The sequence below is a fragment of the Mobula hypostoma genome, chromosome 13 (genome assembly GCF_963921235.1).
Source record: "Mobula hypostoma chromosome 13, sMobHyp1.1, whole genome shotgun sequence".
In the NCBI taxonomy this organism is placed as follows: domain Eukaryota; kingdom Metazoa; phylum Chordata; class Chondrichthyes; order Myliobatiformes; family Myliobatidae; genus Mobula; species Mobula hypostoma.
The window spans coordinates 59,928,058-59,946,577 of NC_086109.1; the positions used below are offsets into that span (position 1 = coordinate 59,928,058).

General features: G+C 43.9%; 1 protein-coding gene across 2 annotated transcripts in view; it reads left to right on the forward strand.

The window, feature by feature from the left end:
* The first annotated feature begins 7,687 nt into the window (after positions 1-7,687).
* Positions 7,688-18,520, forward strand: part of mthfs (5,10-methenyltetrahydrofolate synthetase (5-formyltetrahydrofolate cyclo-ligase)) — a 46,858-nt gene continuing 36,025 nt past the window's right edge. Inside the window, exon 1 of one of the 2 annotated variants that reach the window (XM_063065782.1) lies at positions 7,688-7,783. Coding sequence is in view for 1 of the 2 variants with exons in the window: in XM_063065781.1 (XP_062921851.1) it covers positions 12,235-12,363 (129 nt within the window). In the remaining variant the exon portion in view is untranslated. Of the gene's footprint in view, positions 7,784-12,190; positions 12,364-18,520 lie in introns of those variants that run through there. The other variant, XM_063065781.1, reaches the window with a different exon arrangement.

Here is an 18,520-nt window from a genome sequence, read left to right on the forward strand (position 1 = left end):
GGTCAAAATCATAGAATTCCCTCCCTAACAGCACTGTGGGTGGACCTACACCTCAGGGACTGCAGCGGTTCAAGAAGGGAGCTCATCGTCACCTTCTCAAGGGCAACTAGGGATGGGCTATAAATGCTGGCTTAGCTGGCGATGCCTACATCTCATAAATAAATTTTTTTAAAAACTTCCTGCTGTGAAAAACAACTATTCACCACAATAGCTTGTTGTCTGTTACTTAGTTAGCTTCATACGTGTGCTATCAATGCCCATTTTATGCCATGTGATTCAACTTTAATAATAAGCTCTAATTGGCATCTTATCAGAAGCCTGCTGGAAGTCTATCTGCCTTTTTTAGGTGGCCCTTTGGATTTGAGGACTTGCCTTCACTCTGGCTTTGTGGGTTGCTGAGGTAGTTAATGAGTGGGAATTGCAGAGTCTAATATGGGAGGTGGCTGATGAGGTGGGTAGGTGGATAGTTTAAGATAATGGGACTAGCTAGGTGAGTACCATAGTTGGCATAAACAAGTTGGGAAGAAGGGTCTGTTTCTAAGTTGTATTACTCTGCACAGGGCCTCTGTGTGCTCCTAAAGTATAGCCTAGAGGTTCTCCATACCAATAGAAATGCTCCTTCTCCACTTTGAATAGAGGTACGCAGAAGTCAGTGGGAATGTGCAAGGCATCTTTGAATCTTTCAGATCACGATGAAGGGTCTAGACCCAAAAAGCTGACTGTCTCTTTCATTCAATAGATGCTACCTGATCTGCTGAGTCCCTTCAGTAGTGTGTTTTACCGCTCCAATTTCAGCATCTACAATCCCTTTAGTCTCCAGACCTTAAGTTTTCCCTTCTATTTGGTAACGTACGTCAAGTCCACTGCATTATCAAACAGTTCTATATTATTAGTTTACAAATTGCCCTTAAAACATTAATTATGGCTGACTTGCCTTTAATCCATCTCCCCTCCAGGTAATTACGTATCCTGTCTCAGAAGTAATGTTTCTGAAAGCTTTCCCATCACTGAGGTTAAACTGAATGGTCTGTAATTCCATGGCTTATCCTCACTCCATCCCTTGAAGCAGGGAATAACATGCATTATTTGTTAATTCTCAGCCATCACCAGCACAACTGAAGAACAGTGAGATATTGTGGTCAATTCTCTATGATTGGCTCAGAATCCCCAATGTCCTCTTCTGGTCTGGTTACTTATCTACACCAGGTTCAATCTAGTTTTCAACACCTCCTTGTGATCACCTTCTAAGGCAAGGGTTCCCAACCTTTTTTATGCCATGGATGAATAAAATTAAGCAGGGGTCCATGAACCCCAAGTTAGGAACCCCTGTTTTTAATATATCTTGTATCACAACTACCTTATCCTTTACCATTACTGTAGAAGCAACATCTTCCCTGGCGAAGACAGATACAAAACAACCACATCTGTATGCAAGTTCCCATTTTTGTCCTCTGTAGTCCAGCTCCTCCATGCACCAATTCTTGAATACTACTTGCTTATTATGCCCACAGAACACTCTTGCAGGTAATATTTCTTCATTTGTACCTTGCTTATTTTAATTTTCAGAGCTCGTGATAACACCAGGTTAGCAATAGAAAAAGGAAATGGAGAGGAAAAAATACTGCTTGGAAGGTCTGTGATAATAGAGATGCCAAAACAATTTTCAGTGAGTTGAGAATGAATCATTAATTTGAAACTAGAAGTTGATAGGCAGCACATTACCAGAAGAAATGCTGACCTTTAAAGGAATAAATAGTTTTAAAGCACATTCCCATGAAAGACAAAAGTGGGGGGAAGTCCTCAATGATGAAAGAGATACTGGGGAAGATAAAAATAAAAAAGGTCCTTTGTTTTTTATATCTATAATCAGCCTTGTTTTTACTTTGCTTTGTAGTTGCAGCCAAACACATAGCTTGTTTTTGTTTCCCTCCACCGTTGTTTAGCAGTAACCAAATGCTCTCTTTGAGCCCTCAGTTAAATTCTCTCTACCGCCCTCTCGTTCCTTCCCGACCTTCCAGGACACTATGCCTCCCTGAATATATAACGTCCAGTTTTGCTCCTTTTTCAGCCAAATTTCTATAATTGCAGTCACATTATCTTCCCAAATGACCATTAGTGCCTGTTGTTCATCAACATTATTTACCACACTTCATGGTAAAATCGATTTTAGTTTTGGCATTTCTATTATCACGGACCTCAATAAAATGCTTAGGCTAATATCTAACATGAATTGTCTCAAGCAACACACACAAAATGCTGGTGGACTGCAGCAGGCCGGGCGGTATCTAAAGGAAGAAGTACAGTCGACGTTTTGGGTCGAGACCCTTTGTCAGGATTAATGGAAAAAAGAGATAGTAAGAGATCTGAAAGTGGGAGAGGGAATGGGAAAGTGGGAGACCTGAAATGATAGGAGAAGACAGGAGGGAGAGGGATGAAGCCAAGAGCTGGGAAGCAGATTGGCAAAAGGGATACAAGGCTGGAGAAGGAAGAGGATCATGGGACAGAAGGCTTTGGAAGAAAGAAAGGGGGAGAGGAGCACCAGAGGAAGATAGAGAATAGACAAGGAGTTATTGTGAGAGGGAAAGAGAGAAAAAAGAAAAAAAAATGTAAAATATTTAAAAAATAATAAATTAGGGATGGGGTAAGAAGGGGAGGAGGGGCATTAATGGAAGTTAGTGAAATAATTGTTCATGCCATCAGGTTGGAGGCTACCCAAACGGAATATGAAGTGTTGTTCCTCCAACCTGAGTGTGGCTTCATCTTGACAGTAGAGGAGGCCATGGATTGATATATCGGAATGGGAATGGGACGCGGAATTAAAATGTGTGGCCACAGGGAGATCCTGCTTCCTCTGGCATACAGAGCGTAGGTGTTCAGTGAAATGGTCTCCCAGCCAGCGTCGGGTCTCGCCAATATATAGAAGGCCACATCGGGAGCACTGGACGCAGTATATCACATCAGCCAACTCACAGGTGAAGTGTCGCCTCAGCTGGAAGAACTGTCTGGGGCCCTGAATGGTGGTGAGGGAGGAAGTGTAAGGGCATGTGTAGCACTTGTTCTGCTTACAAGGATAAGTGCCAGGAGGGCGATCGTTGGGAAGGGATGGTGGTCAAATGGACAAGGGAGTCGTGTAGGGAGCGATCCCTGCGGAAAGCGGAAAGTGCAGGGGGGGGGGAGGGAAAGATGTGCCTGGTGGTGGGATCCCGTTGGAGACGGTGGAAGTTACGGAGAGTTATATGTTGGACCCGGAGGCTGGTGGGGTGGTAGGTGAGGACAAGAGGAACCCTATTCCTAGTGGGGTGGCGGGAGGATGGGGTGAGAGCAGATTGCGTGAAATGGGAAAGATGCATTTGAGGGCAGAGTTGATGGTGGAGGGAGGGAAGCCCCTTTCTTCAAAAAAGGAAGATATCTTCTTCGTCCTGGAATGAAAAGCCTCATCCCGAGAGCAGATGCGGTGGAGATAGAGGAATTGCGAGAAGGGGTTGGCATTTTTACAAGTAACAGGGTGGGAAGAGGAATAGTCCAGGTAGCTGTGAGAGTCCGTGGGCTTATAGTAGACATCAGCAGATAAGCTGTCTCCAGAGACAGAGACAGAGAGGTCAAGGAAGGGGAGGGAAGCGTCAGAAATGGACCAGGTAAACTTGAGGGCAGGGTGAAAGTTGGAGGCAAAGTTGATGAAGTCAACGAGCTCAGCATGCGTGCAGGAAGCAGTGCCAATGCAGTCGTCGATATAGTGAAGGAACATTGGGGGATAGATACTAGTGTAGGCTTAGAATATGGACTGTTCCACATAGCCAACAAAAAGGCAGGCATAGCTGGGACCCATACTGGTGCCCATGGCTACACTTTTAGTTTGGAGGAAGTGGGAGGAGCTAAAAGAGAAATTATTAAGAGTAAGGACCAATTCCACTGGACGGAGGAGAGTGGTGGTAGAGGGGAACTGGTTAGGTCTGGAATCCAAAAAGAAGCAGAGAGCTTTGAGACCTTCCTGGTGGGGGATGGAGGTATATACGGATTGGACATCCATGGTGAAAATAAGACGATGGGGGCCAGGGAACTTGAAATCATTGACAAAATCCAGAGCATGAGAAGAGTCATGAACATAGGTGGGAAGGGATTGAACAAAAGGGGATAAAACAGTGTCCAGATATGCAGAAGTGAGTTTGGTGGGGCACGGGCAAGCTGAAACAATGGGTCTACCTGGACACGCAGGTTTGTGGATCTTGGGTAGGAGGTAGAAATCGGAAGTGTGGGGTGTGGGAACTCTTAAGTTGGTGGCAGTGGATGGGAGATTCCCTGAGCTGATAAGGTCAGTGATGGTGTGGGAGACAGTGGCCTGGTTCCCCAGAGCTGATAAGGTCGAGGATGGTGTGGGAGAAAATGGCCTGTTGATAAGTGAATTGTCTTCCACTTTGTGCTTTATTCTCTTTAATCTTATCCTGTTTTCTTAGTCTGATTCAGCTTGCTGGTGCACTCTTATGCTTGTACACTTTGTTAGCTCCAGTTGATGTACCAGAAGACTAAAGGATAGCAAATGTTATTCCGTCGTTCAAAAAGGGCAGTAGGAATAAGTCAGGAAATCTCAGGCCAGTGTGCCTTGCATTTAGCTGTCTAGGAATTATTGGAAACATTTCTTGGGTGCAGTTTTATTGTTTGGAAAGGCAGGGACTCCTTAGAGGAAGTCAGCATGTTTTTATGCAGGGGAACTCCTATCTCAGAAATCTGATAGTTGCTTCCTCAAAAAAAGAAGTTCCAAGAAAATTAATGAAGGGTGTGGTGGTATACGTAGACTTTAGCTAGAATTTTGGTGTAAATTCACAGGCTGTGCCAGATAAACCACATAGAATCCAAGGTATTTGGGTGAAAGAATTGTCTTTGTTTGGTGACTGGAGGTAGATGGCGGTGATAGATGTTTGCTTTACTGACTGGAAATCTGTAACCTGTGGTGCTCCACAGGCAAAGGTGCTGAGACCTTTGTTTGACTTATATAAATGACTTGGCTGAGAATGTTGCTGGTCTGATTAGTGAGTTTGCTGGCAAAACAAAAAAATAGTGGAGGCAATGATAGCAAATGAGGTTATCTAAGTTTACACAGGGCCTGAAATCAGATGGAAGTTTGGGTAGAGTGCAGAAATTCAGACCAGATAAGAATGAAGTAATAAATTTTGTGATGTCAAGCGATGGCAGGACAGTAAATGAAAGGGGCCTTAGGGTTAGATATACAGAGAAACTTTGTGGTTCAAGTTGGGTGTATAAGGTAGTGAAAAAACTATTTTGGCATTCTTGCCTTCATAGACTAAGACACTATGTGTAAGTGGGGACATCAGGTTGCAACTGTACAAAATGTTGGTTTAGTTGCACTTGAAGTACAATTGAAAGAAAAAGTTTGTGAACCCTTTGCAATGTCCTGGTTTTCTGCATTCATTACTCATAAAACGTGGTTTGATCTTCTTCTAAGTCACAATAATAGACAAACACAATCTGCCTCAACTATTTGTCCATTTATTTTTGTCTGCCTGATATGTTCTTTGTATGTGTCCTACTTTGTTGCATTTTCTGCAGGTTTAGCCCTTAAACCTGCATTAGTCTGGTGTATGTGAGCCCCTGCTCAACAGTAAAACAATTTGCTCAGCCAGGCAGGTTTCTGCTTAAGGTGTCGCAATTTCGTTCGCGCTCACTTTCATTCTTGACTGCAACTCCACAGCATCTCTAGCTGCTCTTTCCATTGATAGGGCAATTTCAACTGCTTTTTTAAATGTGAGCTGTGCTTCAGTGGGGAGCTGCTTCTGAATACTTTCTTGTAAGAATCCACAAAGTAAACAATCTCTTAGAGCATCATTAAGCCCATTACTGAACTGGTAATGCTCTGACAATTTCTTCAATTCAGTCACTAAGCTGAAATAGACTCCCTTTCCTTTTGATTCCACTTATGAAACCTTAATGCGTTCTGCAATCAACAATGGTTTTGGTTCTAAATGTTCCTGATTACATTCACAATATCAGCAATGCTTATTACGGCTGATTTGGTTGGAGCAGTTAAACTTCAAAGCATACTGTATGCTTTTCCACCCATTGCACTCAGCAACAGTGGGACTCATTTTTCATCAGCTGTTTCATTCACTTCAAAATACAGCTTAATTTGTTCAGTATACATCATCCAGTTATCTGTTGTGCAATCGGTCATATCTGTTTGTCTGATGTAGCCAGCCTTTTCTGCTTTTTAAAAATATATTATTATAATCACCCAGTTCTCACTGTTTATGAACCCAAGGCCATACTTGCTGCTTGTTAATTTCATCTGCTTCCGGCTTTTAAAAAAATACTTGAATGTCTCTTTCCCCTATCAAAGAAAAATGTGCTGTGCTTCAACAGGTAGGTAGTTGTCTGAGGTTAATTTTAAAGCTTCCTCGTTCCTGCTGTTGTGTTTCATATCTCCAGAAACTATCTGAAAGAAAAACATAGGAGCCAGGATACTTGCCTTCTTAGTTTTTCTTTTCCCTTTTTGTTTTAGTAAGTTGCGCACATATGACGCGATGGTGTAATGACGTATCTATTCATGTACTTCTTACATATAACTCAGAATCAATTATGTAAACAAACAAGGAATGCCTAAACAAACAATATTTTCAATATTACTCAAATATTGCTGAAATATGAAATACACTACATCAACCTTGCAGGAGTAGCTTCTCCTCCACCATTAGGTTTCTGAATGGACAATGAACCTTTTGCACGATCTCTATTTTTACTCTCTATTTGCACTACTGTTTTCATTTAATTCTTGTATTCCTTATTGTGGTTTATATTTTTTGTTGTGTATTGCAATGAACTGCTGCTGCAAAACAGGAAATGTCATGGCATACTGTATGCCAGTGATATTAAACCTGATTAATTCAAATTTAGTAGGTATAGGTTTAACGTGAGAGGGGAGAAGTTTAAAGGGGGTCTGAGGTGCAAGATTTTTGCAGAGCGGCTGGTAGTTATATGGAAGGGGCTGCCTGATGAAGTGGTTGAGGGTGAAACAACGAGAATCTTTTAAAAGCATTTGGATGGGTACTTGATTACGAAAGGAGAAGAGAGAGAGAGATGGGCCTATTGGAGACAAGTGGGATTACTGTAGATGGGCATCATGGTGGGTATGGACGAGATGAGCCTCTGTAGCTCAATGACACTGTGACTCTACCTCCTTCCTGATTCATTCTATCCGTACCTGGCACTCAAATTTGTCTGAATACCCTTCAACAAAATCCTTGCTTAGCTCTTTACCCCTTCTAATTCTGCTCTCAAGCCCCAACTCTGTGTTCTCGGGGACACATTTGGTACCTTGCAGGTTGTTATTACAGAAATAAAGTAAAATGTAATTTGTAGCAAAATCTATGGTTCCATTTTGCTTGCTTTTTGAGCTTTTGTTTCCAAAGCTTGGAATGGTAGCTTGTTTATGTCAAAGAAATAGTGAACAGCACACACGAAGTGCTAGAGAAACTCAGCAAGTTAGGCAGCATCTGTGGGGGGAAATAAACAGTTAACATTTCAGGCCGAGCTCTTTCATCGGGACTGGAAAGGAAGAGGGCGGAAGGCAGAATAAGAGGGTGGGGTTAGGGGAAGGAGTACATGCTGACAGGTGATAGGTGAGAGCAGCTGAGGGGAAGGAAATGAAGTAAGAAGCTGGGAGGGGATAAATGGGAGAGGTAACAAGCTGAAGAAGGAGGAATCCAATAGGAGGGAACAGTGGATCATCGAAAAAAGGGAAGGAAGAGAGGATCCAGAGGGAGGTGATAGGCAGGTGAGGAGAAGAGACGGGGTGAGAGGGTCACAGGATGGTAGTGGAGGCAAGTTCCCAGGAAGGACATAGGACTCAGTAGTGAGTCTGAGTGAGCAATGAACAGTGAATTTGGAACTTGTTGAATTGTGAGAGAGTGACTGGAATGTGAATGACAATTGCTCATCGATATCCCAAAGCCAGTTGCGTCTTCTGTTATCACAACCATATCACCAACCCCCATCTCTTCAACACCCAACATAGATGTGATTAAATGTTCAGCTCCTGGCCTGTAATTTGCTTAGCAGAACCTACCCGCATAAAATAAGCCTCATATATGTTGGATCTGAGAAAGAGCTACCCAGTACTTTGCACTCTGGCTCTGTCCCAACTTCCTGCAAACATTCAATAATCTCTCTCTCTACCTTCAGCATGCAGTGTAAAAAATCCCATACCCTTGATATCCATGTAGATTATTTGAATCTCTGGTTATTGACCTTTCCGCCAATATTTATTCTTTTTTCAATTACTCCAAGTACTCTATAATTTTGAAAACATATTAAGTAATGCTTACACGAGGAAATCTGCAGATGCTGGAATTTCAAGCAACACACATAAAAATTGTTGGTGAACACAGGAGGCCAGACAGCATCTATAGGAAGAGGTACAGTTGATGTTTCGGGCCGAGACCCTTTGTCAAGACTAACTGAAAGAAGAGATAGTAAGAGATTTGGAAGTGGGAGGGGGAGGGGGAGATCTGAGATGATAGAAGAAGACAGGAGGGGGAGGGAGGGAGGTTGCGTTCACCAGCAACTTTTATGTGTGTTGCTTAAGTAATGCTTTAACTTTTCACAGTGCAGATAACCCCAGATTTCTTAGCCTCTGTATATTACCATTTTGTTAAATCTTGTGTGCATTTGTTTCTGTTAAATCTGATGTGCAGTTTGCATTATGATATAATGTTTAGAATTAGGGTTAGTGGGAACTGAACTGAAGAGGCAGAGGATGGGGCGGTTGGCACACAAGTGGAGACAGTTTGTAGGGAGTTTGTGGTGAAGGACAGGTAGATGACAGAGCAAAGACGCACAGTCAGATGGTTTGAGACGTGTCTATTTTAATGCAAGAAGCATCATAAACAAGGCGGATGAACTTAGAGCGTAGATCAATATGTGGAACTATGATGTTGTGGCCATTACGGAGACTTGGATATCTCAAGGGCAGGAATGGCTGCTTCGGGTGCCGGGCTTTAGGTGTTTCAAAAAGGACAGGGAGGGAGGGAAAAGAAGTGGGAAAGTGGCATTGCTAATCAGGGATAGTATCATGGCTGTAGAAAAGGAGGAAGTCATGGAGGGATTGTCTACTGAGTCAGTGTGGGTGGAAGTCAGAAACAGGAAGGGGGGCAATAACTCTACTGGGTGTTTTTTATAGACCCCCCCAATAGTAACAGCTACATCGAGGAACAGATAGGGAGGCAGATTCTGTAATGATGCAATAATTACAGGGTTGTTGTGATGGGTGCTTTTAACTTTCCTTATATTGATTGGCATCTCCTTATAGCAAGGGGTTTAGATAGGGTGGAGTTTGTTAGGTGTGTTCAGGAAGGTAAACTGGCGTAATATGTAGATAAGCCAACTAGAGGAGAAGTTGTACTTGATCTGGTATTGGGAAATGAACCTGGTCAGGTGTCAGATCCCTCAGTGGGAGGGCATTTTGGAGGTAGTGATCACAACTCTATCTCCTTTACCATAGCACTGGAGCGGATAGGAGCAGACAATTTGGGAAAACATTTAATTGGAAATATGACGCTATTAGGCAGAAACTTGGGAGCAGATGTTCTCAGGGTAATGCATGACAGAAATGTGGCAAATATTCAGGGAATATTTGCATGGTGTCTTGCATAGGTATGTTCCATTACGGCAGGAAAGGATGGTAGGTTAAAAGTACTGTGGTGTATGATGTAGGTAGAAAATCTATATAAGAAGAAAAGAAAAGATTCAAGAAACTAGGGACTGTTAGAGCTCTAGAAAATTACAAGGTTGCCAGGAAGGAGCTTAAAAATGAAATTAGGAGGGCTAGAAAGGACTATGGGAAGGCCTTGGTGAGCGGGATTAATGAAAACCCGAAGGCATTCTACAAGTATGTGAAGAGCAAGAGGATGAGCCGTGTGAGAATTGGACCAATCAAGAGTAATAGTGGAAACGTGCGCGGAGTTGGAGGAGGTAGCAGAGGTACTTAATGAATACTTTGCTTCAGTATTCACCGGGGAAAAGGACCTTGATAATTGTGGGGATGACTTACAGTAGACTAAAATGCTTGAGTATATAGACATTAAGAAAGAGGATGTGCTGGAGCTTTTGAAAAGCATTAAGTTAGGTAAGTTGCTGGGTCTGGAAGAGATGTACCCAGGCTACTGTGGGAAGTGAGGGAGGAGATCGCTGAGCCTCTGACAATGATCATTGCATCATCAATAGGGACGGGAGAAGTAATGGAGGATTGGAGGGTTGCAAATGTTGTTCCCTTTTTCAAGGAAATTATAGACCAGTGAGTCTGACTTTAGTGGTGGACGAGTTGTTGGAGAAGATCCTGGGAGGCAGGATTTATGAGCATTTGGAGAGGCATAATATGATTAGGAATAGTCAGCATGGCTTTGTCAAAGGTAGGTTGTGCCTTAAGAGCCTGATTGAATTTTTGGAGGATGTGACTAAACACATTAATGAAGGTAGAGCAGTAGATGTAGTGTATATGTATTTCAGTCAGGCATTTGATAAGGTTCCCAATGCAAGGCTCATTCAGAAAGTAAGGAGGCATGGGATCCAAGGGGACCTTGCTTTGTGGATCCAAAATTAGCTTGCTCACAGAAGACAAAAGGTGATTGTAAATGGTTCATATTCTGCATGGAGGATGGTGACCAATGGCGTTCCGCAGGGATTTGTTCTGGGACCCATCCTCTTCATGATTTTTATAAATGACCTGGATGAGGGAGTAGGGGGGTGGGTTAGTAAGTTTGCTGATGACACAAAGGTTGGGGTGTTGTGGATAGTCTGAAGGGTTGTCAGAGGTTACAGTGGGACATTGATAGGATGCAGAACTGGACTGAGGAGTGGCAGATGGAGTTCTACCCAGATAAGTATAAAGTGGTTCATTTTGGTAGGTCAAATTTGAAGACGGAATATAATATTAATGGTATGACTCTTGGCAGTGTGGAGGAACAGAGAGATCTTGGGGTCTGTGGCCATAGGACACTCAAAGCTGCTGCGTAGGTTGACAGTGTGGTTAAGGAGGTGTATGGTGTGTTGGCCTTCATCAACCATGGGATTGAGTTCAAGAGCTGTGATGTAATGTTAACGCTATATAAGACCTTGATCAGACCCCACCTGGAGTACTGCGTTCGGTTCTGGTCACCTGACTACAATGTGGCTACTATAGAGAGGGTACTGAAGAGATTTACAAGGATTTTGCCTGGATTGGAGAACATGCCTTAGAGAATAGGTTGAGTGAACTTGGCCTTTTCTCCTTGGAGCAACGGAGGATGAGAGGTGACCTGATAGAGGTGTATAAGATGATGAGAGGCGTTGATTGTGTGGATAGTCAGAGGCTTTTTCCCGGGGCTGAAATGGCTTACACGAGGGGCATAGTTTTAAGCTGCTTGGAAGTAGGTACAAGGGGGATGTCAGAGGTATGTTTTTCCACAGAGAATGGTGGGTGCAATGGTGGTGGAGGCGGAGACACTAGGGTCTTTTAAGGGACTCTTAGATAGGTACATGGAGCTTAGAAAAATACAGGGCTATGCGGTAGGGAAGTTCTAAGCAGTTTCTAGAGTAGGTTGCATGATCGGCACAATATTACGGGCTGAGGGCCTGTAATGTGCTGTAGATTTCCTTTCGCTCTTTTTGTTTAAGTTAGAGCGAGGGTTTACCTGACCAATATTGTGAAAAGCATAAATTTGGGTTTGGCTAATACTAATTTACTTTTGCTAGTGAGAATCTCACAGATCTGTTCTGAACAATAAGATGACACTGGGTTTCAAAGAAAAAATGGCACTTTTAAAAACATAAATATAGCAAATAAAGTTGAAATCTCATAGGTGACAAAAGGAAACTTAGCCCCTTAACTGGTAACTAATTTGGTCACACCACACCCACCGTAAGTGACAGGAGCATCCTAGTGGGCAGATAGTTTAGAACTGGAGTAAATCTGAGGAACGACAGTGATACAGAGATAAATCGGAGTCTTTGTAAAGAGGGAGATGAGTAAAGGTGTGTGAGACATGGCATTGAAACACTGACTATCAGCAACAAGACCACAACGTTAAATTGAAACTGGACAATCTGAAAATTATTAAAAGGTCACGGCAAACGGGAGAACGAATCGTGCCCCCGAGCCCGCGTAGTCACGAGGAAGTTGTGCCCGTGCGTGTCCGCGGGAGGTGAAGGGGGCGTGCACACGTGTGCGCGTTGGGCGGGGCCTCGGTGCTGATGAACTACGACGGGAACATGGCTGCGTTACGGGCCGCCAAGAAGGCCTTGCGCCTGGAGATGAAGCGGAGGGTAGCGGCGCTGAGCGACACCGAGAAGCATAGGCAATCAGTGGCTGTGAGCCGGCAGGTGAGTATGGGGTCCGCCCAACTCTCCCGGGATGGTTTGGTGCTGGGGCCATTGAAGACAACACTCGTGTGCCTTCTTATTTCCCTGTGCCACCAGCCTCAGCGACCTGGGGCTTGTGCACCGACGCTCCGTTCCTCAGAGTATGCCTTATCTTAACAGTCGTTCCTCATGGGTTTTATGATCTGTCCGCACTCCTCGCCCTTTTCACCCACTCAATATTATTCCTCACTAAAAATAATATTCCTCAATGCCAGCGTTTAGTGGGGCATTAAATATGCAAAATGTAGAAGGACACGGCCCTAATATAGGCAAATTGGATTAGTGTAGATGGATAACACATACAGAATGCTCGAGGGACTCAGCAGATCAGGCATACGCGAGGTGAATGCCTATGGAGGGAAAAGACCAATCGAGATTCTTCATCAGGACTGAAAGTTTGGCATGATTGTCGAGGGCTGAACAGCCAGTTTCGACGCTGGCCAACTCAAATCAAGTCAAGTCACGTCACTTTTTATTGTCATTTCGACCATAACTGCTGGTACGATACACAGTAAAAACGAGACAACTCTACAACAGCAGCTCTAATTCTTGTGTCATTTGCAGTTTTGTCAATCCTACCTCCATCACTCATTCCCATTCTGATTGTTGGTACACATGACAAGCCTTGACCTCATGTCACCAATTTGTGTGGATTCTGTGGGCTGATATTTTTTTGCCTCTTTAAAATTATTACTGTTGTCCACGTAGAATACATAAATCATGCTATCCTCACTGATGCAATTAATCACCAAATAATTACAATTGTTTTGTGGTAGTAATAAAAATTGCTCATGTTTATTTCTTCGGTTCAAACTCAATACTGACGACACATTTTCTTTTAAGACCATAGACCATAAGATACAGGAGCAGAATTAGGCCATTTGGTGCATCGAGTCTGCACTGCCATTTCATCATGGTTGGTCCATTTCCCACTCAGCCCCAATCTCCTGCTTTCTCTCCATAACCCTTCATGCCCTGACTAATCAATAAATTATCAACCTCTGCCTTAAAACTACCCAATGACTTGACCTCCACAGCCACACGTGATAATGAATTCCACAGATTCATTCTCTGACTAAAGAAATTCCTCCTCGTCTCTGTTCTAGATGGACATCCCTCTCTTCTGAGACTGTGCTTTCCTAGACACCCCACCATAGGAGACATCCTTTATACATCCAATCTTATCAAGGGCTTTCAACATTCGATAGGTCTCAATGTGATTCTCCTCATTCTTCTGAATTCAAGTGAATACATGTCCAGAGCCATCAAATGCTCTTCATGTGACAATCCCTGAATTATTTTTGTGAACCCCCTTTGAACCTTCTCCAATATCACATCCTTTCTTTGATAATAGACTCATAACTGCTCATCAGTGCCTTAGGAAGCCTCAACATTACATCCTAGAGCAGGCCATCCTTAAAAACTGAGTGACCATGCAAGAAGGGGACTAGTGAGGAAGGCCACCAAGAGACTTATGACAACTTTGGAGTCGTTACAAGGTTCAGTGGATGACTTGGGAGAAACTGTGCATACAGTGACTGTTGTCCGAGTGCTTCACCAGTCACAGCTTTATGGGAGAGGGGAAAAGACAAAGCCCCTGTTCGGAAAAAAAACTCACTTGAAATCGCTTTGTTTACTAGGCAGTCTCAAATGCCATAGGCATGGCAGAGTAATTTTGTGCCATCATAGTCAATCGTATGGCCATTGCAAATGCAATTGTTCTGCTACCGTCGATTTCTCTGGATAACCCAAAGAGATATACCTGCTGTGCTCCTTGATGTGGGTTTCCGCTGTGCATTCCATCTGGCCAATTAGTCAGGGAATCCTGTAAACTCCCGCTGACCTTGAGTCCCAAGTCGTCATTGACCTGCATAAGCTGTGACTTGAGCTTCCTTACAGGTTTGTGGATAATATTAATCCAGTATTTCTTCAGGATCCTGGTGATCCTTCCAGAAACCGTGGGAAACATGGGGAAGACAGGCGGTAGAGATGGGTTCCTCATTGTTGGGTTTCCTGGTTTTTCTGTCAGCCCTTTTAAGGGTTCAATTGGTTTCCTTCACCTTGTAGCCATTCTGCAGGAACGTTGTGTGTAATTCTGTAGAAGATTGTGCATTATTACCTCCTTCAGTCTCTCCGGGTCCGAAATAGTGTTTGCACGGTTAATCAAAGTAGAAAGAACTGCTCCACGTAAACATGAAGAATTCTGCAGATGCTGGAAATTCAAGCAACACACATCAAAGTTGCTGGTGAACGCAGCAGGCCAGGCAGCATCTCTAGGAAGAGGTACAGGTCGACGTTTCGGGCCGAGACCCTTCATCAGGACTGACTGAAGGAAGAACTAGTAAGAGATTTGAGAGGGGGAGGGGGAGATCCAAAATGATAGAAGGAGACAGGAGGGGGAGGGATGGAGCCAAGAGCTGGACAGGTGATTGGCAAAAAGGGATATGAGAGGATCATGAGACAGAAGGCCCAGGGAGAAGGAAAAGGGGGGGGGGAACCCAGAGGATGGGCAAGGGGTATAGCCAGAGGGACAGAGGGAGAAAAAGGAGAGAGAGAGAGAAAGAATGTGTGTATATAAATAAATAATGGATGGGGTACGAGGGGGAGGTGGGGCATTAGCGGAAGTTAGAGAAGTCAATGTTCATGCCATCAGGTTGGAGGCTACCTACGTTGGGGAGGCGTAATGGTGGCTGTTATACAGAACGGCTACAAGGTGAAGGAAATCAAAACTACTGTGCCATGCCAGTGGCTTTTGGGACCACCGAGTAAAGGAAGTCATTGAAATAAAACTAGAAGAAAAGCATTTTAACAAAGATGGACAACTGGAATTGGATTGTAAACAAGGTAGGAGTGCAGAAACCTGATTGGTTAGTCCTCATCCAATCAGGAGGGATGGAATGTAGGGGTATAAATACCACCTGACCAGACATGTCCAGGCATTATCCTTGAAGATGATGGCAGCATTTGTCATCGAAACGTTGGTTATAATTGTTACCTGTACCTGGTTTGAGGCCTGAGAAGAGTTTGAGTCTTTTTCTGTTGATCAGTGTCAAGAAAGCCAAATTAAATGCACTGTAATTCAATGTTGTAAAACAAAACCTGAAAACCTTCAAGGGGAATGAAAACTTTTTATAGGCACTGCATAATTGTCTTCCAGCTACAACTCAGTGGTGCCCATAATGTCATACCTGCCAATCTGTAACTATGCTACAAGTTCATCTACCTTGTTCCGCATACTGTGTGCATTCAAGTATAACACCTTCAGTTCTGTATTCATCACTCTTTTCAATTTTGTCCATCTTTTACATTGCAACTCATCCTGTTGACTGCAATTTTGCTCTAGCCTATCTTGCTAGCAGTCTCACTACACACTACCTCTGTGTGTAAACTATCTGCCCTATCACTCCGGTTCCCATCCCCTGTCAGTTTAGTTTAAACTCTCCTGAATAGCCTTAGCAAACCTGCCCGCAAGGAGATTGGTCCCCCTCAAGTTTAGGGGTATCCCGTCCCTTTTATACAGGTTGTACTTTCCCCAGAAGAGATCCCAATGATCCAGAAATCTGAAATTGTGCTCCATGCACCAGTTCTCAGCCACGCATTTATCTGCCAAATGCACCTTTTCTCACCCTCAGAGGCATGTGGCACAGGTAGCAATCCAGAGATTACTATCCTGATGGTCCTGTTTTTCAGCCTTCTATCTATCTCCTTAAAATCTCTCTTCAGGACCTCCTCACCTTTCCTACCTTTGTCATTGATGCCAATATGTACCAATACTGTACTTCTGGCAGCTCACCCTCCCCCCTTTAGATGCTGAGGACAGGATCTGGAATATTCTTGACCCTGATACCTGGGAGGCAATATACCATCTGCGTGTCTCTATCGAGTCCACAGAATCTTTATTGCATTGACTTTCTTAAATCAGAGCATTTAGTGCAGGAGTTCAAAGGTTTCAAGGTTTCAAAGGTACATTTAATGTCAGAGAAATGTGTACAATATACATCCTGAAATGCTTTTTCTTCGCCATCCACAAAACCAGAGGAGTGCCCCCAAAGAATGAATGACAGTTAAATGTTAGAACCCCAAAGTTCCCCCCAGCTCCCCTCCCTCCCTTCCGTGCGTAAGCAGCAGCAAGCAATGATCTCCCTCCTCCCACCAGCAAAAAAAAAGCAACGGTGCCCACCACTGAGCACTCAAGTGTGTAGCAAAGCAACAGCAAAGACACAGACTTGCAGTACCCCAAAGACTACTTGTTCACCTGGTATTCGACATACCACAGGCTCTCTGTTTCTCCCCCTAATAAGGGAGAAAGAGGTGTCTCCGTTTCATAGCGAAAAGGGAGACAAACAACTCGCTGGTTTACGATGTTTTAAGTCCGTTGCGTCGCTTTTTCCGAGCTCTGTGCCCAAAGATCTCAGGTCTCTGTGCACACAGCCATAGATCTTCTGGCTCCCATGACACACTGATCGCCTGCTGAGACACTGACTTTTAATCTGCCCGTCTCCAGAGCTATGAGATCTTGGCCCTCCGAAGGTGAGCTGAGCCCTTGGCATGTCGAATAATGGCCAGGCGTGAAACTCTGAGAGCAGGTCCCATTCCCGCAAAGAACTGAATGTTTTGTTGGGATGTTATGTTGAAGTTATATAAAACTCCAGTGAGGCCAAATCTGGAGTAGTCTGTCCAGTTCTGAAGTTGGGTGAGACTACAATTGGAAAGGGTGAAAAGTGAAAGATTTAAGGGGAACCTGAGGGGAACGTCTTCACTCAGAGGGAGCTATGAGTGTGGAATGAGCTGCCAGCAGAAGTGGTGGATGTGGATTTGATTGCAACATTTAAGAGTTGTTTGAATAAGTACATGGATGGGAGGGGTATGGAGGGCTGTGGGTTAGGTGCAGGTCCATGTTCTAGGCCTGGGATTCTCAACCTGATGTCCATGGACTCCTTGGTTAACGGTAGGGGGTCCATGGCATAAAAATGGCTGGGAACCCCTGATCTAGGCAGAATAGCTGTTTGACATGGAAAGGCCTAATTCTGTGCTGCTGTGCTTTATGACTATAAAGGATGACCTTACTTATCACAAGATACAAATGAAATGCTTTCTTTTTATGCCCATGAGCAAACAGATCTTGCTGATTAAGAAGGAAGGTACAAGATCCTTTTTAGTCATTGACAAAATGAACGCTAGATTTCCATTCCTGTAAACCTCAATGCCATCTTGATTAACCAAATCTGTGAACACCAGCATCAGTTCAAACAATCTTCCTTCAGGCTTCATATTTGTGACTATACATACAGTACTGTGCAAAAGTCTTGACATATGTATATAGCTAGGGTGCCGAAGACTTTTGCATATACTGTATTTGTCAAAATCTGGCAGGAGCAAAGGATCTTGGGGATGGCGAGGGTGGAGTGCTGTGGGACAGGTGGCAGAGAAGGAGTACCAGGGCGGGTTGTGGTACGGGTGCAGACACACCCAGCCCTGAGACACCAGACAATGTCATTTGATTCCAAATAATTGGTTTATTAGTCATTACAGAATGTCTCTCTGGTACTTCCTGCTCCCTCTCCTCTCCCTTCCTCTTTCCCCAAACATGATTCCTCCCCTCTCCCTGCTCCCTTCCCACTCTCAGTCCACAAGAGAGACAATATCAGAATCAGGTTGATCACCACTCACATACGTCATGAAATTTGCTTTTTTTTTGAAGCAGCAGTACAATGCAAGACATAAAATTACTACACTACTGTAAAGGTTCCTAAGGTTGTCCTAGCCGGGGGTGGTAGTGGGGATAAGCTCCCACTACCTATGAAGTGCGTCACTAACAGCCTCTGACAACCAAGTCCAACTCTTGGTCTTCACGTGTTGCTTAGCTACTAGGCCCAGTGGGACTGTTTCTACTGACAAGAGAAGGGGAAATGCCGACCACTGGTGTCTCAAAACCAGTTGCTTCGGGCAGCTGGGGCTCGTCAGCCTTGGACAGCAGCCCACCAAAGAAATGGAAAACTGATTTTAAACCTCCGCTGCCTTGTGGCCATACCCACACATGGGAAAGGCTTTGGGAGTAAACCCCGAGGAAGAAATTTGGAACTAAGGCAGTTTGGTATTGTTTACAACTTCACTCTGG